General features: G+C 33.4%; 1 protein-coding gene across 1 annotated transcript in view; it reads right to left on the minus strand.

Annotated features, from left to right (window-relative positions):
* Nucleotides 1-850: 850 nt before the first annotated feature.
* The window catches only part of LOC111043698 (nuclear protein localization protein 4 homolog), a 101420-nt gene continuing 76650 nt past the window's right edge, over nucleotides 851-25620 (minus strand). The window contains exons 11-13 of the mRNA XM_022328717.2: nucleotides 11920-12071; nucleotides 11273-11411; nucleotides 851-3562 (exon numbers count right to left, since the gene is read on the minus strand). Of these exons, the coding sequence (XP_022184409.2) occupies nucleotides 3296-3562; nucleotides 11273-11411; nucleotides 11920-12071 (558 nt within the window). The 3' untranslated portion in view covers nucleotides 851-3295. The remainder of the gene's footprint in view (nucleotides 3563-11272; nucleotides 11412-11919; nucleotides 12072-25620) is intronic.

Consider the following 25620-nt stretch of genomic DNA (forward strand, 5'->3'; position numbering starts at 1 on the left):
TAACGCTATGTGAAAAAGATCCTGAGAACTATCTAATGCAACCGTATACAAAGTGCAGCAAATGACCTCGAGACTGAACAGCAATTCAATAGGATATTGAACAATAATCAATGACAACAAAGTATACTTTTTACAAAATGTGTTTATTAAATACCTTTAGTAGTTGAATTTTACACAATGAGATACAATTTTCTTTACATCACATAACATCGAACTTGAGATTGAGAAATTCAATAGGATCCACTGCTTATTTCAATGTGTTCCTTTGCATTGCTGGAAGTCATCAACAAGTATTAATTCTAAATAAAAATGCTGAATATGGAACAATGCATCCACATTCAGATCAATCAATCAATCAGCCAAGTACAGTAATATTATTAATTTTACCATTAATGAATTATTCCAGTATAATGGTCATATTATATCACCCACTCAAGAAACGTGAAATTGGCACTACAGTCCGTGCAACCTTTAGTTTGCAGCAATAGCCAGTGCTATTTTTATATAACAATATTGCCGTTTTTATACTGATTTCATTAAAAAGACCTACACTCTCTTTTTTTCAGTTACACAATTAGCTAACAAGCTCCCTAGATTCTGTGAAATCTGGCAGCACTGTAATCCGAAAAAGCAATTCTGCAATCTAAGGTTTGCACAGACTTTAGTTCAATGAGTTAAGTATTAGTAAGCTGAAGTTGATGTGGAGGTTTGCATCTCTTTGTTCATTTAATTCAACAGAGATAACTAAACAAGATTTATTCATTCCTGAAACGACACCATTTTTAAAAACTGTTGACTTCTTAATGGAAGTTTAATGGAAATAACTATTAATATACTGCATGATTATTGGAAAAAAATATAAGAGATGTCATTAGTGAATGGATTTGTTCCATGATATACATGTATGGAATACATAATATGCTTAGAAAATAGATGTATAGAATTCATAGATTGCTATGAATACAAAAGCTGAACAAATCAATAAATGGTCGGGATCAGCCTGTAGTCTGTAATCTTATTTATAGAAATGTTTATATCTAAAATCATAATTTGTGTGCCAGATCGTTTAAAATATTATCATGGAGAGACGGTAGACTTTTCATAATATCAGGTCAAATAAATAGGATAGAACAAATTCGAATCGACATTTTTCTGATAAGAAATCACAAAATTGAGAAACGGGACCTCTTGCAATTTAAATAAGTAAAGCACTAAGACAATACTAAATTTTAGAAAAAGCAATTTAGTATTTTTGAAAAGTATCAATATTTGTTTTCATTATTCAAGCTATCTTCACAATAATTATTTCAGACTTTCAGACATTTTTTAATTCAATAAAGGTAAATTTTATTAACAATAATAACATTTTTTCAAGTTATCAATATATTCTTATGTAGAAATTGAGAAGTGGAAGTACAAAGCTCTGTAGGCAGCTTAGTAGCTAATAGTCAGGCGTTTCAAGGCCTCATAATTTCATTGCTCAAAGGCAAATAAACTGCCGGAAGATTATTCAATTCTGCCGTCAGTTTATTGCATGAGCGACAAATTTAAAGTAACGGGCTAAAACAAAATTAATAGAATCAAGTTCAATTGGAAAAAACTCAACTAATCTCTATGTAAACCATAAATAATGTAGTAAATATTGTTTTCATAAACTTGAGGCCGTATTCATAGATAGATGTTGGTCTGAAAACTTACCTAAGCACGGACTTATTTGCTTAGCAACTAAGTACTGGACAGCTTCCAAGGCAACCTAACTAAATAATCGTTATGTTCTTACCACAGATTTAAACCACGTTACGTGTGTGGCTCTACTTTAATCATCGTTCATGAATCATGAATAAATATGGCCCTTAACTATCAACATCTTATCCTCTAAGACGAAACCTTGTTCAATCAAAAAATATTTCATGGACTTCACAGCAAGTTTTCGTGTTAAGAAAATTTTATTACAATAAACAACATCCTTCCATTTTTACAAACTTCAATTCTTAAAATTGAATCTGTTCCTTACTTAGGTGCAAAGTTACGAACACTAATCGTATATTTTTAAAATTGGAATTAATGAAAAGATTAAAAGTCATTAAGACTAGTAATTTTAGGTGCAAAATGTTTCATAAATATAATTCTCTTTTCTTACTTGGTAGAAGAACATACCAATGAGAAATACTCTGGAGTCGGACATGACTACACAGCATAAGATGTTTGAAATAAAACAATAATAATGTTCATAAACTTACTATTGTTTCTTATAGGATTGACTGCATTCATCAAAAGTATAACTCAAATCAATTTTTTTCGCTCAATTATATAGTGATAGTTTACTACAAGTACTGTTCCAGCACATTAGCTTCCACCTATTGCAATCATTAAAATATAATTTAGACACTATAAGTATATTTTCTGCTTAATTCAATTCCAGATCAGCTCAATTGTCTCACCAAAAATATATTTAAACACTATAAATATAATTGTTTTGCAAAATTTAGACAGGCGGCCACCTGATAATACCACATAATAGTTCAAGTCAAATGATCAAAGAAATCATTCGATATCACTTTTCAAGAATTTATTGATGTTGAAGCTTGATCGGAATTTTGTAGTGGAGCCCCCCCCCCCCCAAGATGTATCAGCTAAAGATTCACCATCAACATTTTGATATTGACGTTTCAGCTACATATTATTTATTTCGGCCAACTTGTTTATGTAATAGACTAAGCATTAATCAATATCAAAAACAAGTTAGGCTAGATGAGACCTTTATATAAGTTACGCCACACCAATAAAAAGCCATCGAATATTCCAAATACTAAAAAAGTTCACCACAATAACATATGATCATAAACTGTCAACATTAATAATGTTTTAGATTCACAAACAGTTATATGTAAACATATCACCATGAAGTTTTGATGAACATGGCAACATCTCCATGTTGGTGATCATTTAGTAGATTTACAAACATTTCGATTTCAAGGTCATAGACAATCCAGCTATGACGAATATATCTATCCTGATGATTCACCAATAATATTATGTGCTGGCTTCAAAATACTGGCTGTGAAAGTATTCCATTTTTGAGCTTAACTATCATTAAATGAGAAGTACTTATCACCATGATGATGACTTGTTGGCTTTATGGCTTCGAAATCCGGTTGGTGAAAAATTTAAATTTTGAGGCTACACTATCAAACCGTGATGAAGCTTCACCATCATTATGTAACATGTTACCACAGCATGGGTGATTGATTTGAAGCTTCACCATCGTTTTGCGGCAACATGAGGCTTCAGCTCATTACCGCGGCAGGCTGCACATGTCGCATGCATGCAGGTGCGGCATGTTGAGGAAAGTGCAGTGCGGGCAAGTCCACTGAGCCGGTCCGCCCTCCATGGGGGTGGACGGATGGGGGGCGTCGGCCATAGCTCCTCCTCCCCCCTCGGCACCCCCGCTCGATGCGGCGATCAGCTGTTCGACTGTGGCCCAGTGCTCCGAGTGAGACCACTCCAACGCAAGCTCAGCGTCCTTGGTTCGCACCGCTTCCAGTAGCCGGTCCATGTGCTCCTGCACACAAATACATTACACTACATTATAGACTACAGCAATCCAAGTCTACAAATTATTGTATTTTATATACATATTCTATACTTGAGTCGGGGTCAACTTGTAGTCTATAATTTTTTGTAGTTATATCATAGAGAAATATAGATAGTCTAAGAAGTTTTTCTGGATACAATTACAAATCATATGAATATGATTGGAAAAGAACAACCGGCTTGGCCCAAAACTATTCTATTCCCAAATTTTAATATGAATAACTTGTCCAAAAAATAGGTTATGTTTCTATGGTTGACAGTAACAATACACAGTAGTTGACAGTAATCGTCTTTAGTTAACAAAAATCTACTTGAAATTTGGAACATAAATGACCTTTACCATGGGATATCTACGTATGCTATCTTTTATCTATGGTTATAGCAGGATCTCCTAAATACCGGACATGTGCCTGTGTGAAAATCTAGGTAAAATGGCGCCGATATGTGGTGGAGTCTCAACTCAGCTGACATTGATATGCTGTCATCAGTTTTTAGTATTTAGGGCAAAATTCTCGCCGGTGAGCTCCCCCTGTTATCTCAGTTATTATTAAAGATATAGACTAAAAATTTTTTTTTAATAAAAGAGGAGGAAAAAAAAGCGCGCTAGCCTATTTCTATACAATTAAATTCGATTTTAATATTAGAAATAGCTGTTTCAAAACTAACCTTATTTTGAAGAAAGGAGGATTCTTAATATATTAGTATCTCAACTATTTTTGAAGATATCAACTCAATTTTTTTCTGATGAAAGAAGAAGGAAAAATAGGTGTTGCTTCTATGAATTTTATTTTAAAAGACTAATTAGAACATAAAAAAAGTTTGAATTTCTCAAGTGAGACTCAACAATAAAGAATGAGGTTATGTTAACAATGAAGAATGAACTGTGAATAATGAAGCCAATAGCACAGCTGACTCAGATATGGCCAAATTTAAGATTTCAAAGCGATTGCTCGAATGAATGTTGGCATCAATTCAACGTCTTCAAAAGTGATTCAAGAGTAACTGCAGGCAAGCATGGTCATTGAAATACAATATATTTGATGAATTAAATAGAATTTAGATATTATTCTGGGGAGTTTTCATTAATTTAACTTTAGAATTTCTAAAGCTGACCCTGAAACACAACAGAGATTAGTAATTTTTGATATATGTGATTAACTATTGTATCTCAAAATACTGTATTGCACAATATTGTATCTCAACTATTTTTAAAGATATCAATTTTTTTAAAATTGAAGAGGAAGAAAAAATAGGTGTCGGTAATATAAATTTTATCCTAAAAGATTAATTAAAACATAAAGAAAAACCAAGTTTTAATTTCTGAAGTGGGTCTCAACCTTAGACCAGTTATAGAATAGACACGCTGGGAAGTCCAGCCTCTGAAGCCAACATCTACTGCCAAATCCACCCATCATGACGTCACAACAGTGACGTCACGCATCGTATGGAAAACTTTCAGATTGTGTCTATTTCAGATTCATGGTGTTTTTAGGTTATTTCCAGCTACGGGCAAAGAGGATATCGGTTAAGTTATAATGTGTTATGTGATATCGGCTTTAAAGTTATAATGTGTTTTGAAAATAATAAGGTACGGTAGCCTACAAAACTAATTTATTGTCATGCTGCAATGAGTTCACTCACATGTTGTGTATAAATTTCAACTTACGCATGAAAAGATATTCCACTTTTTCCTAAAAAAATTCAGTGCAATTATATGCTGTGCAGGAGATTACCATTTTCATGAATAAATAACAATCTGCTATGGAAAACAAGCTATGTTTAACAACAATGCATTGTTCAACAACAATGTAAGTTAAACACCACAAACACTTACACAACAAACTCAAAAAATTTTCTATAATTTCTATATTATGCGTCACTGTTGTGACGTCAAGATGGGTGGATTTGGCAGTAGATGTTGGCTTCATCGACTTTCAGTATGAATTTATGAATGAGCCGTGTCTATTCTACAACTGGTCTAAGGTCTCAACAATGAAGAATGAGGTTATGTTAACAATGAAGTAAGAAGCCAATGCAACAGCTGACTCTGAGATAGTTAAAGAATTCAAAATAAGCGATTGTTGGAATGAATGTATGCATCAGTTTAACTTCTTCGAAAGTGATTGAAGAGTAACTGCAGGGAATCATGGACATTGAAATACCATATAATTGATTACTACTTGATGAACCAATTAAACCAGTCCCAAGTCATTTACATTTATAGTAATTAAGATGATTGAATAGAATAATTGAACATTGAGACAGGATTCAAGAGTTGAGATAAAGAGATTTTTCAAAAGGTAGAGATAAGAACTCTATACTCTTGGAGTATAGGAAGAACTTTAAAGTTAAGAGCTGGGAGTTGAAGAAGTGATGAACAATGTACAAACCTTTACTTTTGATCACATTTTCTTATGACAATGATAAATTTTAATTGAATGAACTCTTGAATAAAGTCAAATAATTACTAACCTGAACAAGTCCGACCAAAGCTTACTGAGCCTGGGCTAACACCAAGTCTCTCCTAAACTAAGCTTTTTCTAATCTGAGCTTTTCCTAACCTTAGCTTCTCCTAAACTAAGTTTTTCCTAACCTAAAGCTTCTCCTAACCTAAGCTTTTCCTGACCTAAGCTCATCTCAACCTAAGCTTTTCCTAACAACCAAAGCTTTTTCTAACCTTAACTTTTCCTAACCTAAGCTTTCCCTAACCTTATCTTTTCCTAACCTAAGGTTTTCCTAACCTTGGATTCTTCTAAACTTAGCTTTTCCTAACCTTAACTTTTCACAACCTAAGGTTTTCCCAATCTAAGCTTTCCCTAACTTGTACTTTTCTTAACCCAAGCATTTCCTAATCTAAACTTTTCCTAACCCAAGTTTTCCCTAACCTAAGTTTTTTCCTAATCCTTTTTTTCCAACCTAAGTTTCTCCTAACCTAAGCTTTTCTAACCCAAACCTTTGTAACCTAAGTTTTTTAATATCCCCAACCTAACAGAACATTGAATTCTTAGGCTGGAATAAGATAACAATAATTATAAGCTATGTGCATGTGAATTCACGTGCATGAGAATGCACTTGAATGCTATGTGAATAAATAAAGTCCAGTTACCCTATCAAATAATTACTTCTTTAATAAGAACCTTATTCAAATTATTAAAAATGATTTTGAAGTGTAATAAGTTATTAGAGAGAGCTGGAACCTAGATGATGGCAGTAAGTTAGTCTACCACCTACGGCGGCCATCTTGTTCGTATGCTCAGGTCCGGTATTTAGGAAGTCCTGGTTATAGACATATGCTAGTTTATATAGTTTCAGTGGATTAGTTAAAATGGATTACACCAATTATTATTTGTGGAATTTTTGTTTAAACATAAATTTACATCGGCAGCCTTTAGACAAATGAAACAAAAAGTAAGTGATAGGTTCCGCCCAGGATTCCAGAATAGAATAGAATAGAATAGAATAGAATAGAATAGAATAGAATAGAATAGAATAGAATAGAATAGAATAGGATAGAATAGAATGACTGCCTTTATTTTATACCTGGGAGGGCGAAGTTAGGGCGCAGTCGGCCCTCTCTTACACTTAACCCTCCAATACAATACTAAATTATAATTTAACAAGCAATACTCAGTAAAATAAAATGAAACAAAACTATATTTTAAATGAAAAAAAGTAAAAAAAAATAATAATAAGGGGAATAGTTGAATAAACTTAAAAGTAGAGCATTCTTAAAATGTAAAATAACAAAGATCTGTTCGAATACAACATTTATGACGGAATATATGGATAGGATGGACGGATAGGATCGAAGAAGCAAAAAAAGAGCAATATGGCTACTACAAACCTTACAAGCAAGATGAGAAAATAAGGAAATTAATAAATACTTCTAGCATGAAATTAATTATTTTTGAGAGAGAAAAGTAGTATTTTTTATATCTGTCTTTAGAGTTTACTTTTAAAGTTGAACTTGAATAGAAAAATTACTCTAAAGTTTACTCTAAAATTACTCTAAAAATTACTCTGAATCTTAAAATTACTCTAAAGAAATTAATTTTGAGACTGAATAAATGAATGTATCAAACTATGAAAAGTATGAAAGCATGAGAAGAGAGCTCAAACACACACACACACACCAGGTGAGATATCTCCATGGATACCAGCATAGACGAAAAACACCCACATCTTTCATCTATGATGCTAGTCAACGAGCTCAGAATCAACTCTATTTGGACATTAATTTCAAATTGTAAAAAGCAAGTTCAGAATAACGTGATCACCGCTGATTTGATAACTGTCAACAAAATCTACCAATTGGGAACGACCAAGCCAAAGACCTTTAAGCCTCGCCCAAGATTCCACAAAATTCGCTGCAATTAAAATTATATATTATGTTATTTACTTATGTCAAAAGTAAAAATAATATATTTCTGAATACTGTCAACATTGCATAGCTAGAGAGGGATAGCACTATCTGTTTTATCAAATGATAGAAAAGGATAGCAACACTATAGACAATTAAATACTGCTATTGTAACGTGAACCTCACTCTAGTTACATTACTTGTTAATTTAATAGATCATCGGCAGAGGTTCTATTTATTTTCTACCACATACTCACCTTCACAGATACATGAACTCCCAACTTTATAAATAATTAATGTCCACGTATTGAGTAAACTTAAATTTGACTTGTACTGGAGAAGTAAGGGTATGAAATAAATATATGTTCATTTGCTTAACTACGAGGGTCATTTTTTTCTACTTCAGATCACATATCATCATAACACAGACAATCGGTAGGGAGGTGATTTTCACAGAGCTTGTCATTCTCGCCAAATATATTGTAATCGTTGCGGCTAGATCGTCAATTGTTGTGGAGTTTAGACCCAAAAACATGGCCACCTCACTTGAGTCTCCCTCTTAGTGCTAGTTATTCATTTTCTCAAACAAAATACAATAGTTTAGCATAAATTTAGCAAATAATTATTCAAGTTTACGAAGGAAATGTTATCAGTGATGATATTGTGCGTGAATGATGTTGGAAAATTAGATACGTCAGTTGAAATGACTTGACAACTCGGCTTCACAGTGCTGGTGCAGACAAACGGCTTCTCCAGCGAACCAAATGGGATAATATCGATAACCCATAATAAAATTCTGACTTAGCCACTAGTAACTTATACCTTTTCCCCAAACTCAAGACATGGCTTTGAGGGCAGAGCTTCCAAACTAACGAGAAATTCCAAACAACGTCATCGCCTCAAACTCATTTGGCGGCAGCATTTTATGAAGAGGATTTTGGTAGGCTGGTCCACTGATATAACAAAAATTTATATTTTATAAACATTCGTTCTTTATTTATTGTCGATCGGAGGTTCAAAAAATGACCCTCGTATTTATTATGTGAAAGCTGTGCATATTATATAATTAAGCTGCTATTGTATATAAACTCAAGTTCAAATTTACTTCAACTCACATCGATTTTGGAATTTTCAAGATTGAAATCTTGCGGTAAATATGAGGTGAAAGAAAGGTTTGGAAGAAATACCTGAACCAAAGGTTCAATAAGAATAAGTGTGTAGTAATCTTATTTATTATGCCCAAGTGACATCTTTTTAGTTATCGAGTTTGGAAATTTCAATCATCATTTGTAAAGAAACGTCATATTATTAAAAAATATTTTAATTTTACAATGAAGCTTATATGGGATTATAAGTGAAATCGCTTGCTTTTACTTATTAAAGTATATTTTTGTGATTATTAATCTCGATATAATTTCTTTAGTGTTTTTTCGATATTCCCAATATAGTTTTGGAACTTGAAATAGTAAATCATAGATAATATCGAGTAAAAATGAAAGGTAGGTAACGTAACCTGAAAGCTGAATTTCCAAAAAAAATACCATAAACCTTTCGAAATGTGTCTTGATATTGTAATAAATTTTGTTCATTGACAAATAATAAAGTTCTCATATCTATTTCTAGAAGCATAATGGAATTCTCATCACAATTGATTCCATAACATTTGAATGGTTTGTTTTATTCAGCCAATAAGTCTGACGAAAATATTGTAAAGCACAACATTGTATATGAACTCTGGAAGAGCCAATTATTCTAGCCATAGTACCACTTGATGAATTTAATAAACATGTAAGAAATTGAAAAATAACACACATAACCATTATTGTTTATATTTAGTGATATTTCTAATTTTAACCACTGCTCGTGGTAACGCCACTCGAAAATCATATCAATAGCTATTGTACCAACATGTTATGGGTAGAGTACTCAGTACTGAAGAGAATCAATCAGAGAAGTCAAGACGTATTTGATCAGCACTTAATGCTTAAATGGTTAAATATTTCATAAAATGTTATATTCAATTGAGCCACGAAAAATATTTTGAAATTGGATTATTTGAAGTTCGATCCAATAAATGGGATGAGGAAATACACAAAATTGAAATTTATCTTTCTACATATTTATATAGATCACTGGTTCTCAATAAGTTGTCCGCGAAAGCTCTAGAAGTGGTCCGCGAGGAGTCCGAGGGAAGGAAAATTGATGTTTTATCTTTATTAGTGTTTTTTAAAGTAATCTTATTTGTCTATATCGAAGTATAATCAATTTCTCTTCGAAAATGATATATCAAACTCATCTTAAGTTCATAATATTTTTCCAATCGGTAAAATAAGTGATAAGTTCCAAATGTCCAATGCTATAAGATAGGACTTGAAAGTTTGTTTGGAATCTTAATGGCCGATTTGTACCATGTGACCCGAGCTAACCAATCAGAAGCATGACAGTCAATGGCCATACTTTGGGTAATATAGTTACTGTAGGATCAACCAGCCAGTGTGAAGAGATGAGCTCATTTTCTTACTCTAATTGATTTGAGATAGCTGTGTTGAGCCCTGACAAGGGCTGTTTTGGCCCATTCGACCGGGAGACAAGGAATGAGTTGCCAATAGCTAAAGAGCTAAATAATGCACCAGCAAGACGGCTACAATCTAGGAGGTATCTGAGATTAGATGGTCAGAATGGTCAGGATATTGAAACAATTTGGAAGGCAAGGTGGTCCTCCTCATCAGTAAAGAATAAACACCTAATTGAGGATCCAAATGTACAGGTGCCAGGGACACTGCTTGGCCGCCGGCAGTGGTGCTGTTTGAACAGGTTCCGGACATCTACTGGAAGATGCGCCCAGTCTCTTGCCTTATGGGGTTTTACACCTGACCCATACTGTGAATGTGGCGAGATACAGACAATGGAGCACTTGGTTTCGAACTGCCCTCTGTTCCCATGTGAGGGAGGATTGCAGGAGGTGCATGCGGCAAGTGATATGGGGCTTAAATGGATCGAAGGAGTATTACAGAGAATTGACATTTGAGGCAGACCCATAGAGGCCATTCCAAAATATGCAGTAATACTGCATATAGCATACTGTCCTTCAATGTAATATTTGTTTTGTGTTTTTTTTTAAATTATGACAAGTCATAACTGACGCTTCCACATGCTGGCCCAAAAAGCATAAGCTTATATATATATACTCTAATTGATTACAGGTCAGCTGTTACATAAGACTGTTCTCGTTTCACTCGAAAATGTACGTTGAAACGATAAGTTAATGGTCTAAAATTAGCAAGAATTTCAAGTATAAGGATGATTCTTCTGCCTTACCTTCATCGGCAACATGTCCATTGTAGCTATATACAAAAGGAAATGAAAATCTGACGCAGCAATCAGGAACTGATCAGGATTGAATTGTTGAAGATACGATGACAGCTGGGAGAAATCTTGGATTTGACCATCAATTAACCTGAAACCGAAATGATTCTCCCATCAGTAAGTGAATAATATTACATTATAATGAAATGAACAAACAATAAATTTCTCATTTTAGCAACTTACTTTACAAAAATATTACTTCTCTAGTTTTCTTTTGTCAATAATATGTTTTTACCGAAAATTGAGTATCAAGGGATTCCTTGTATGCTGAGGATGGGCCCAGAGCCTTGAAACACGTCCGGAATTTTACAAAAATTAATGCAAGAAGGCCTTTTGCCTCAAATGTGAAAGTTGAAATTAGTATCTGAGCGAGTTGTAAAAATAGATTTTAGCTATTTCTGAACAGCCAATAATAACAAATTATACATAATGAATAACGAATAACTACAGCCTTTTTATGCTGAGCAGTATAGAAAACCTTTTTTCTTTTAAAGCATTTATATTATATTTTTGTAGTGAATGATTTGCAATGTTTCAAGTTATTTAGAAATCTGAGCTTCATTCCAGCATCCTTTAATGGAATTGTATTATATACTCACCTATTTTCGACTGGGAAAGGTCTTATATTTGTATCAGAGTTGAACGTGTAGACTGGTGTGAGAGGCATTGACGCAGGCACATCAACAAGTAAATATTCAACAGGTAGTGGTCGAGCCAGTCTTGAAACTTCATTGTTGTACGAGTCTTTTTCCTGAAACAGCAAAAGTGAAATAAAATTATTTTTGTGAGTCAAAATCAGTCGGTCAATTTCGATAAACTCCATCGCCATTGTCAAAGTTACTTCTCATAATATTAATAATAATAATAATAATAACTTGATTAAGATTATTTTATTTGATTGAGGAAAGAAGCTTCATAGATATTTTTACAACTGACCTACAGTCTTGATTTGATTTTGGCTCTCTGTAGCCAGTTTGAAAGAAAGTCAGATTTATGTAATACAGGAATAGGTTTCTTCAGACAAGAAGATGATAATATAGTTTGGCTTACTATTTGATAATTTTACTCGACTAGTTTTTGCTATAGTTTTCTGTCAAATTTATTTTAAAATTAGTATACAGATCCCAGCTTAAGTTACAGCAGTCTGATGTGCAATTCTACTTACATTCCCAAACAATTTTTATTAGTTAGTTTTATTAATTAGTATGATAAATAGGGTAGTTTGAATATTTTTAGCGAACTAGTTTCGAGTATGACAATTATTTATCCATTGCAGGGTAGGAGGTTGAAGGGTATAGTTATTATTGGAAAATTTTGCTTTTTCATGAAAGAGATAAGAATGCCTTAAGCCTTTAAAAAAGGTATATTGAGGATAAGTCCAGTATCTTGGTGTGTACCGTATCAACCAAATGTTCACATATTAAGAGAACACCACTATGCATACACGCATGCATACTTATTTATTATTTATTTATAATTTTTACAAAGTAACACTGATTGGGAGAGAAAAACTAAGGATACTCCTTGTACTCTCCCAAATTTAGATAACATTTTAAAAGTCCAAAATAGGGTTATGGTTTTACTTTTAAAATTTAGTCCATTTTCACTAAAAAACAATGAAAACTAAGAATTTTAAATTTTGACTGTTAAAAACATAATGAAAAACAAAAATATCACACTCAAATCACCATAAATTGGAACATTTTTGCGTAATTTGACAAAAGAACTTGACTTGATGAATGTTAACTTGAAAAACTTAACTTGAGTTGATGAATGCTATTTTAATCTATATAAATAACAAGGAAAGTAATAAAAATCGAGCCTCAAATTTTGACATTCAATAACTTTTTTATGTGAGCACCGAATTTGATGATTTTTTTAAGCTGTGTTCGTTATGTTCAGGACCAGGTTTATGGCCTATCAAATTTATAATCCGACTTCAGGACTCTTTACTACAGTCCTTCAAAGTTTACATGTAATCCTTATGGGAGAAGATTTGTGAGCTGGCCAGAAAAATAAAAATCAGCTGTTATAATCATTGCGTCATCGCAGCCGTCGGTAGATAGTAGACAAGAGTGTGTGCTGCTCCATAATCGCTCATGTATTTTTACTTTCCTTAGGTAAGGAAAGTATTGCTTTCCGAAAAAAATTAAGGTACCCAAATTTCTAAATTTCTATACGTTTCAAGGTCCCCTGAATCCAAAAAAGTGGTTTTTGGGTATTGGTCTGTGTATGTGTATGTGTATGCATATGTGCATGTGCATGTTATATGTATGTGTATGTATGTGTGTGTGTGTGTGTGTGGTGTGTGTGTGTGTGTGTGTGTGTGTGTGTGTGTGTGTGTGTTATTTTATTATTATTATTATTTTACAAAGGCGACTTTCTAGAAGTATTTTAAGCCTAGGTGATGATGATGGGATGAATGATAACACAATGAAGGTAGAGTTACAAATGCATAAAAATTATAGGTTATGCTATCCACTTGAATTGATTTGAGTCGACTTTTCAGTCCAGAAATAAATAAACTAGAAATTTTGAATTTGATTTGATTAAAAACCGAATATAATAGAATGATTACATTCAATAAACTCTGAGAAAATATTGAGTTATTAGGAAAAATGTTGAACCAGAAATAAAACACAAACCAATTCACTGAAAGCACAGCTGTTATGTGCGTCTGTGTACACAATATCTCATCTCCCAATAAACGGAATGACTTGAAATTTGGAACTTGAGGTCCTTACAATATAAGGATCCGACACGAACAATTTCGATCAAATGCAATTCAAGATGACGGCTAAAATGGCAAAAATAGGTTTTTTCGCGATTTTCTCGAAAACGGCTCCAACGATTTTGATCAAATTTATACCTAAAATAGTCATTGATAAGCTCTATCAACTACCACAAGTCTCATATCTGTAAAAATTTCAGGAGCTCCGCCCCAATTTTCAACTAAAATTGAAAATAAGCTCGAAATTCGAGAAAATTTTATTATTTCAATTGCAAACTGTTGGCAACTGTTGATTCTATTAAATCATTCACTATGAGAAGAGGTAGCAGACTTCGTGTGTCTCCAGTGTTATTGTCCTGTCACCAGCTGGCTTGGATCTTTGAATATAGTAGACTTGAGATGCGCGTGAGCACTAGCGTCAGGTGATAAATTTTCATAACGGCAAGGAAAGTTGTGTGAGTGCGCCACACCAGATTTTTTCTAAATGCTCCGACTAAAAACAAAACTTTGGTTTCCAGAAATGGAGCAGACTCCAAACATTTTTTTGAAAAATATCCAGCAATACAACAATTGCTTTCAAATGACATCATTTAGGGCAACAAAAATTGTTCAGGATAGATTTATGCTTACTTTCAAAATTAAAGGACAAATTTATCACCAAACTGGTTTCCTATTGCCAATGACAGATAGTGACTACAAAATTGCGATTCAGAATAACAAGTCAATCAGCGTAGTGCACTTAACACTTCAGTAAAAAGGCCAATTGTTGAACAACACTCCAAATATGTTTCCATTAACACAATGCATTGATTGCATCATTCAAGACTGCACTAGACCGCATGCCATCTGATTACCACAAAATTGTCATCAGAGATGATTTCAATTTCCAACACGTTTCAATGCCCCTTGACGAAGTGAGTGAGAGTGCTTCCATTCAAACCAATAAGCAAGAAGCACCTGGATGCAAAATTCCGCATGGCGCTTCCTCAGGTGTGCATCCATCTAAAGTTTGTCAAGAGATGCATTAACTATTTGGCGGTACGAAGTTCGTCGGGAAAGCTAGTAAATAATAATATTGAATCAATAGTAAAAGTCTGAAAATAATGTCAGATAGCCTTTACTGTATTTACACAAGAATACAATACTGTATACGATAGAGAATAACAATGATTGATATGATACTTGACGAGATGGAATGGAATAAAATTGAGGTTAACTTTCCAATTTCTAGCTTGCTAGTTGGTAGTTGCTATCATTTCGTTTTCTGTGTATTATAAAATTATTGTAGTTGTGAATCTTTATTTTAAAGAAATAAATTGCAAAATCTGTAAAACAGAGAAAAACATCAGGGAGAGTTGGCAGCTCTGACTGCTGTGAAAACAAAACTGAGTGATCGCGTCCGAGAGGAAATCCAATTATGAGTGAAATTAATTCTCAATAGAGGCATTTAGTGTAAAAATTTAAGTTTTGAGAACGGTCTGTGTCAGGTGAGCAAATAGGTTTTATTTAGACTTCAACCAGAGACTAATTTTGAATGTTGATAGTTTGGTAATACAGTTATAGGTTAGAAAAGATCAACTGAAATCCAAACCTTCACGCGCAGCTGGCTTCATATTTGGACTTTGAGCTCCCTGAATCAACCCTTGAAATAAAAAATTACCAGACATTCCAAGGAGGGAAAAATTAGAGACAAACCGAATCATCAACAGAGGAACTTCAACATACCGTTATCTATTGTGGCTACAAGAGCTTACCCATACATCTCTACGAAATTTTAAAATGATTAGACGCCGAGTAATCAGATAATCAGAGGCTATAAAATCACGTGATTCTTCTCAATAAGAATTTATTGAATACTTCCTTCACCATATTTATACACGAAACAGATGCTACACTATGTCGATAATTGAGGGGAAACTAGATAGGATTCTTAAGAAGCTAGAAAAGCTAGACTCTCTAGACAAAAAGGTTGACGCATTGAATTGTCGTTTTGAAGAAGAAATGAAAGAGATTAGATCCGAAGTTCTCCTCGTGAAACAAAATGCAAAGAGTAACGAAGAGAAAGAGCAAAAATTCAATCTATTAGTATACGGTGTTCAGGTAGCAACTTTGTTGACATGAATGGAGAAATCATGAATATGTTGAAGTATCTGCTTCCCGATATAAATAGGAATAGCATCAAGGATTTATGGAGGACAAATAGAAGAAAAGATAGAGCACCAGTACTTGTGAAATTCAACTCCATTATTACTAAAAATACGGTATTGAGGAAGAAAGAGAAACTCCAAGAAGAAGAACACTTCAAAAATGTCCAAATCAAGGAGGATTTGACCCAAGAGACTAGAGCAATCAGAAGAGACTTGTTTGCGCATCTATTGAAGTTGAAGAGTGAGGGAAAATGTTGTAATGATAAAGGATGAGCTGAAAGTAGATGGAAAACTCTGGAAACTCAAGGACCTGGAGGAACGGGAGGCCAAGTCAGCGAAGCGGGCGAGAAGTGAGGAGTCATCTTCGAGGAAGCAGGAGGAAAATTATAAGAATTTTCACGGCGAACAGGTTGCCAAAAAAGGAAGGAAAGTTGGGAATAGTGGAAGCATAAAAAATTTTCTTATTGAAGCCAGTGGTACAAATGGAAAAATGAGTCAGATAAAAGATCTGAAAGTAGTTATAAATAGTGATGGAAGCGGTTTTGAGAATTCAGAAGGAGAAAATGATGGAAGCCAAGGAGTCTCTACGAATCAATCATAGCAAATAATAAGAGGAGAAGGCAAACCTGCATATGACGGAGCAAACCCAAAATATCACAAAACCAACCCTGCCATCGTTCAACTGAATTACGGAGCAATTACATGATACTATTCTGGAATATAGGAGGCATGAACAATTTTCATTTATTAGATCTTGAACAGTTGACTGTTCTCTCAGGCTTGGATGTCATTTTTCTCTGTGAAACCTGGTTGACGTCGAATTGTGTGCCTCTTCCCCGGGTGATCAAAGATAAGTTTAATTCCATCTTCGTGAATGCTATAAAAATAAGGACATTGGCAGACCAATTTCAGGTTTGATCGCATTGGTGAACAAGCTACATAGTTACACAATAATAGATCAATCGCCGTTCTGGCTTGTAGTCCTCATTGAGACTACTAAAAATAGAAGATTTGTGGTTTGTTGCGTGTATTTTAGACCGTCTGATTCAATGCAGGTTCTGCTTGATCTCTTCAATTCCGAGATGCATGAAATATTGGAGCTCTACGGAGATTGTGAAATTTTCGTTGGTGGGGACCAGAATAGTCGCATAGGTATTTTGAATAACATAGACGACCCTGACGTTTTCAAAGATGGTCGCATCCGAGAGGTCCGAAATACACAGGATTTCACCGTTACAGCAAGAGGAAAACTTTTGGTGGAGTTCATGGAGAGTAATGTAATGTATGTTTTAAACGGCCGTACTGAAAGCGATAGAGAGGGTAACTTTACATACTTGAGTAATAGTGGTCGTAGTGTTATTGACTTAGTCTGGACCAACTTCCACGGCTTAACTTCTACAGTGGATCTTGAGATAAGTAATGATTTTCTAACCTCAGATCATCTGCCATGCTTATTGAGAATTAGCAACTCATATCAAATCAAATCAAATTTATTTCCATTCAAAAACAGTTAACAAACATAAATATAAATTACATTTTATGGAAAGATTAGCATCCGCAAAGAAAGAATCTGAGCGCGGATGCGAGTTGTGCTATTTCATAAAACTAAAAAGAAATTATAATTATAATTCTATTCTAAGAACAAAAACAAAAAAAATACAATATTACTAAAAATTACTTATAATTGACATATTACCAAACATGAATAACAAAAGAAACCTATTGAAAAATTTCTCCCGATACAGCAATTTTTATTACTATTATTTATGTTTTATTTTATGTGATTTTTTCTGTTTTGATTATTACTATTAGTTTTTATGTTTTATTATTATCATTCAGTTAGATTTATTACTGTTTCGATTTGTTATTTTTTTCATTACTATTCTAATTATTATGGTTTTTTTGTATGATTATTTCTGTTTTAGGGTAAACAACTATTTTTTAAGATCATCAAAAAGATTCCAGTATATCACCATTTTCCCTCAACCAGTGATCTATTTCTTTAGAATATTATTTTTTGCAGCTGATTTGTACGATCCTCGCTGGAATCAGGAGCATAACTTTATCAATTTTGTATTTGAATTGTTGCCTGCATACATTTAGATCCATCCTAACCTGGTTTATGGTCATTGTTCTTAGATTGTATGGTGTGTCTCTCATGTTGAGCCTCAAATTACATTTATTTATATATTGAATCAAATTTTTAAAATACAATTCTTTAACAGTGAGCACTCCCAATTCTCTAAAAAGTTAATTACTTGGATAGCGTCTAGGTTTACCCAGGGATGCTCTTATTATGTGTTTCTGCACCACAAAAATTTTGTTCATATGACAGCTGGCCGCTCCCCCCCCCCCAGGCCAGTATCCCATACTGCAAGACAGACTGTGCATATGCCACATAGATCAGTTTAGCTATATCTATGTCATTTAACAAATTAATCTTATAGAATCTGAAAATTAGATACTTCAATTTTTTACATTTTTCATCAATATGGTAGTTCCACCTTAGATGGGAATCAATTATAACACCTAAATACCTGGCATGATCCACCTCCTCAAGTACAGGGCACCGGCAAGAGGCCAGCGCAGGCAAACGACATGACAAATTATGGATTTTCAAACTTAAATTTATTGGTCTGGATCCAGCATTTGGGGAAAAAGCAATAAATGAACTCTTTTTATGATTCAAAGTAAGCTTGTGCATATCTAACCATGACTTAACAGACTTCAACCCTTCTAATGCAAGATCTCTCACTTCTTCCCATGTAGAGCCTGTGAAAGTCATGATAGTATCGTCTGCGAATGAAATTATCTTTCTATCTTGTGTGTTAAGTTTAAGTATATCGTTCATATACACAAGAAATAACAATGGAGAAAGTACAGTTCCCTGTGGTACGCCATATTCTGATAAGTTTATTTGATCAGACTTATTTCCTATTAAAATGATTTGCGTTCTGTCTTTAAGATAATGTTTGAACAAATCCAATGCCTTGCCACGTATCCCTCCCTATATTCTCTAGTTTTTTTAGCAGTGTCACGTGTGGAATAGTGTCAAAGGCTTTTGCCAGGTCGAGTAGGACAGTTAAAGTTTTCTTATTTTTAGCAAAATTATCAGTTACTATGTCTACAAGGTGCAATATGGCATCCTGGGTACTCTTTCCGGCTTGGAAGCCATATTGATTTTCATGAATAATATCAAATTTACTTAGGTAATTCACAAATCTTGTCTTTATTATCTTCTCCATTATCTTGGAAAGGCTACTGAGCAGGCTTATTGGTCTGTAGTTGGATGGATCGCCTACATTTCCGCCCTTGTGGAGTGGGACAACTCTAGCAATTCTGAACTCCTTTGGAAAGTATCCCTGCTCAAAACATTTATTTATTATGAAAGACAATGGCTTAGCAATGTAATTGGATATATTTTTCAAACACATATTACTAATATTATCAATACCTGGGGAAGAATTATTTTTTAGCGTAAAAATTGTTTCTATTACCTCACACTCATTTGTCGGCAACCAAAAAAATGAATGTGGTGAATTGACAACTGTATCTGGAAAGTGAGGCCAATTTTCAATATCAGAGTTTTCTATTTTTTCGGCATACGATTTACCAACTTCTGCAAAATATTTATTCAAGGCACTTGGATCGAAGTTAAGATTGAGAGGTTGTTTTTTCAATTGTTTATACATTTTATCTCTAGTTCTTATACAGTTAACTAAGCCTGCACTAATCCAGTTTTTCAAGGGTTTCTGACTGCGATTCAATTTTATTTCTATTTTTGAATTAGTGATGTGGTTATTTAATTTGTCGATAAAATTTGGTGCTATGTTTTCTATGTTATTGCTATCCAATACATCCTGCCAAGACTCGGTTTGTAGGTTTGTAATTAGTTTTGAATAATCTATTTTTTCAGTGAACTCTCTGTAATTTGTGGAGACTTGTTTGTGATCTGATGTGCCCAAGAATAAACCAGTTGCAAAATGATCTGTAATGTTAGTCTTGAAAATTACACCTAATACATCCTCATAATTGGATGTTTCATCTTTATGGAATATGTGATCAAGGGTTGATATTGAGTCATTCTGTACTCTTGTTGGTTTATTTATAAACGATTTTAAACCATTCATATGTAACAGACCACAGTACTCATTTACAATATTTGTGTTTTGATCGAGATTAATGTTTATGTCACCTGTGAGAATCATGTTTTTTCTATTTTTTAACTCCTCCAGGCAAACGCCAATATCTTCAATAAATTGTTCTGCTGATAAGGATGGAGGTCTATACACGGCTATAAGTGTGATGTTTTCTTTCATATGTGGTACACTAATATCGAGGATAATAGAATTTGCGGAAGCAATATCAGTTTTTAGAATTTCAGAACTTAGATTATCTTTGATAAATACACACACTCCATCACATTTATTAAATTTAGCAGGTGAATTTATCACTGAGTACCCGTTCAGGCTGAAAGAAAAACTCGTGATCTTCCGAAATCCATGTTTCAGATAGAATTATTAAATGGTATGTGGTTTTACAGTTTTGAAGGACAGTGGAGAACTCATCAAAATTTTTATTCATGCTACGTATATTCATATGTAAGATGTTAATAGACGCCTTACAAGCATTGCTCAATTTCAATGATGGCTGAAAATTCAACACATTATCATACTCTATTGTGTCATAGCATCCATCCTCAAATAACCCTCCAAAGTCATCAAGCAATACCATTTTATGTTTTCAAGATAAACTACTTTTACTTTTATTGATATTTTGTTATTCCTGCATCAACTATAAGGATAGAAGAGATTTTATTTAATAATGAATAAATATCTGCGAATTAAAACAGTTATTTAAATGTGTTTGGGAAAAATAGGAGTTAATATATTTTGCCAACGAAAAACTGAGAGAGAAAAAAGAAATGAATTTAAGTGAAAGAATGTAGAAAATTCTACTGATGTAGAATTAGAAATTAGAGAATAGAAAAATAATACAGTGCTTAGATTTAAAATACAGTCACATTGTGCGACCGTGCTATTGTCATATAGTGACTTAAGAGCAACAAAATTTCATAGCAATTATAAGGATGGATAAGCTATTTTAGCATAATATTGGATTTTGTAACAATAAAAAGCTGATAATGTAATGCACATTATCTAAATATATACCAACATTCACACTCGTGACAGTCGATAGAGAGGAAAACGAGGTAAACGAAAATAGCAACAGAAAATTAATATATATTGTTACCGCTTCAATTCTTTATCACTATCATTTAGAAAAGTAAGCTTTTCCATCCTAACTTGAAAATGAAATCTATTCACACCCGTCTTTATCACATCGAGGAGATAATAATAATACTTCTCTGAAAAATAAAACGATTATTTCGCATTAGATATCTTCCGCATTCAAGATTATCTCAAACTGTTGATAAGTTGAAAAATAAATTATTGCTTCAATCTACTGTTTTGAGAGAAACATTTTGAAGGAGCTTTACTTCCTATATTATTTCATGGACGGGCTTTTATTCAAATAAATTGTTTCAATTTGCTATCATGAGGAAAAATATTTTGATGTAGTTGCTCTCCCTATATTATTTGAAAAATGGTATTTTGTTTATATTGATCCATTTACACCATTCTCAATCCAAAAAAAAAAAAAAATACAAAAGTATCAGAACACTTCATTCGTAAAAAAGAGATAATGTCTTGAAATTATTTTTACTATCTCATCATCATAAAATTACGATCCAGAAGAGAGAATATGATCAAGAGGAGGAGAGGAGAGGCACACCGGCCGTCAGTCGAAAACAGAAACTCATATGGAATCCAAATCTTGAAATACCGTACAAGGAATATTTCGAGCACAGTACAACCCAGGCTTTACATCTAGGTGCTGAATCGATGTATAATAACTTTGTACAAGAGATAAAACTATTTGGGCAGGCTCATGGAATGCTCCGTAGTAATCACGGCGGTGTTCAGACTGAACGATGTGTGGATAAACCATTTTATAATCAAGCATGTCGCCAAGCAAAAAAAGTTATGTATAAATCATTTGGAATTTATAAAAACAGTAACTTTGAAATTGAATTCTATCAGAGATATTTGGGATTAAAAAGAGAGTACAAGAGAATTGTGAGAGAGTCAAAACGGAATTTCCAGAAGGAACAGGAAATTAAACTGAGCAGTGTAAAGAATTCCAAAGAGTTTTGGGGAATGATTCGCAGGATAAATGGTCTGAAACCCAAAAATAACAGCATCGACCTGAAATGTTGGCAGGACTACTTGCAAAAATGCTACCCGCCGAGAACTGTCTGCACAACGTGGGATGTTCTCGACGTATTGCGTCCATTCTTTGATGCCCCTTTTTCTCTAGGTGAGCTGCACCAAGCAATCAGTAAATGCAAATCGGGAAAAGCTGCTGGGCCTGATATGATAACCAATGAGTTCCTTAAAAATCTTCCCTTCAACGGAAAATTACTGATTTTGAACATGTTCAACAAAATTTTAAACAATGAATCAGTCCCCGAAGGATGGAGTAAAGTCAATATGTTCATGATTTTTAAAAAGGGAGATAGCAGCCGACCTGAAAACTTTAGAGGAATTTCTTTGGTCAATTGTATCTGCAAGCTTTTCACTCAAATGATGAGCAATAGGCTTTCCAACTGGATAGAGTATGGAAATCCATTGAACGAAGCGTAAAATGGTTTTCGCATGCCTAGAGGCTGTATGGATAGTATATTTACTTTAAATGCTTTGGTTAGTTTGCAGATTGTGAAACAGGGGAGGAAAGTGTATGCAACGTTTGTGGATTTCCAGCGAGCTTTCGACTCCATAGATCACTCATTGATGTGGGAAAAACTATACAGATATGGTATAAGCAGGAAATGGATTGCAATTCTTCAGGTCTTCCACCGCAAGGCTACTGTGATAATAAGTGCTGCTGGTGGCTATACAGAGGAGGTTCCAATAACACAAGGAGTGATGCAGGGCGACACTATCTCACCGATCCTGTTTGAAATTTTTATCAATGATATGGAAGACTATTTTGTGAAGTAAGAGTGTAATTATGTCAGCATCAATGAGAGGACGGGCTTGAATCTCCTGTCATATGCTGATGACTCTGTTCTGTTATCCAACACCCGAGTAGATGCACAAAATAAATTGAACGTTCTGCAGGAGTACTGTCATCTAAACAAACTTGTTTTTAACGTATCAAAGACGGAGGTATTCAGGGGTGCCCAGCCCCCCAAAGGGCAATGGTGCATGCCCCCCCCCCCAAAGTATCCCAATTCCCAACCCTTCAGTTTTTAACATTAGTCAGTGAATGACATTCACATCTTACATTCTAATCTTCCAAAGAACATAATTTACCTTTGTTCTTGTGAGGAATTCTTTCTGTTTTCATAATATTGTAAAAATATATACCATCGTTTCTTATTTCTTTTTAAATAGAAAGAAAGTATCTTTTTGATATTATTTTTGAGACTAGCGGAAAGCTAAAAAATCATCTTATTCATTTTTTGGAAAAACCAAAATGAGGACAGGTTGTGGAAAAATCCTATCAGATTCCCTTTAAATTATTACATAGATAAAATCCCAATTCAAAAGTTTTACCCAATTGAAACATTCATCTTTTTATTTTCCATAATACTCAACATAATCAACCGCTTCTGAATAAAGACTGATACAAGATAAAAAGATGTCTTTGAATTTAAATTTTGTACAATTTAATCTTATAGAAGCTTGGTTGTTGTATCTGATACATCTTCAACGTTTTTCCAATTAAAAATTCAGCAGTTTTTCGACAGATTAGATTGATCATATTAGTCAAATATCTGCTACATCAAATTTATTCGTTCCAACACTCATTGAACATAGAGCAATGACTATTCAAATAATTCAGATTTTCAAAATTCAACCTTATATATTTATAATGAGCTTGAATTCAGTTTGTCTCAAGTTGAGATAAATGAATTCAAGCAATAAGCGTTATTTCTCATATCAATGTATCAGAAAAGCATTGATAAGAACGCTTGGGAGGGGAACTCTTTTTCCAATTGTATTTGAGAAAGTATCAAGTTAATTTAAGAAAGTATTAATTGTATTTGAGAATAGTCACTTATAATTGAGAGAATGCCATAATATATGTAGATAAGAATAGTCAATTGTATTTGGGAAGTCATAACATGTAATATTGAGAATAGTGAATTATATTTGAGAAATCGTCAACTGTAAATGAGAAGATATCAATTGAAAATGAGAAAATTCTCCAATTGGCATGTCGTGACTTTTCTGTAGGGTACAGTACATGTTTGATTTGAGCAGGAAAAGATACACAGTATTCCAATTACTACCATAGGCTTTGCTTGGTGGCAAATGAATATTTTCAATGGTGAAAGTATTTCCCCTGTACTGTTTACGAATGATTTATGAGTATAATTTCTATGTATGTATTGGCAACGCGACTTTTGTCTCCAAACTTTTTATAAAATATTGCACTTGATTAAGATCAAATTATCTATGTTCACGGCGCAATTGAACTTTATGATCAATCAATTGAATCTCTTGATCAAACAATTCGGCAATTCTTCAATGGATTTTGGGGCTTGAAAATATCATTTTTTTCAAAAACGAAATGTTTTATTGGAATACTAAATATATTATCATACTATTTTATATGAGTAGCCTACAGTTGTGAAAAATATTACTTGATTACTGTGTGGTAAATAGGGTGTAAATTTGAAAGATTAAAATTGGCTTCATTTGATATTTTTCGCAAATTTTTGACAAGAGAAGTTTTTCTTCTGTCAAATTCACTAGAGTTTGCGATGTTGTTGATAATTGCATTCCCATTTCAGAGATATTAATATCATCATGAAACACCTTCGAAATTAAAATAATTATTAGATTAAAATGTACATTACAATTCAACTTATCATTGTGCTTTTAAGAAAATTAGGTTGCTACTGCAAGGAAACTCAAACACAGGACCATTAAAAATTAAAATTAAGCAAAGGAAATCAGAATAATAGTGGATGATGAAGTTATAATTTATTTTTGTCAAAGATTTACCTTCAAACTCATAGGCTTAAAATTACTAAAATTCCTGCATACAACATATTATCAATTGTATTTTTTATGCTTTATATTGAGTTACAATTTGCAAAATATAACATTGTGAAGGTGGGAAAAAGTATTAAGATTAACTACATTCGGATATCTCTATTTAATACCTTGATTTTATAGCCATGATTCAAAATGTTGATATAAAATATAAAAAAAAAATCATGCCTCCCCAAAAATGTTGATGGCGCAAATTGCGCCATGCCCCCCCCCTTGTGGGCACCCCTGAAGGTATTGATATTCAAGAAAAGTCATGGTAGAGCAAGGAGAGAAACACTTTACTACGGAAAT

This window comes from Nilaparvata lugens, chromosome 8 (assembly GCF_014356525.2).
Source record: "Nilaparvata lugens isolate BPH chromosome 8, ASM1435652v1, whole genome shotgun sequence".
Taxonomy (NCBI): Eukaryota; Metazoa; Arthropoda; class Insecta; order Hemiptera; family Delphacidae; genus Nilaparvata; species Nilaparvata lugens.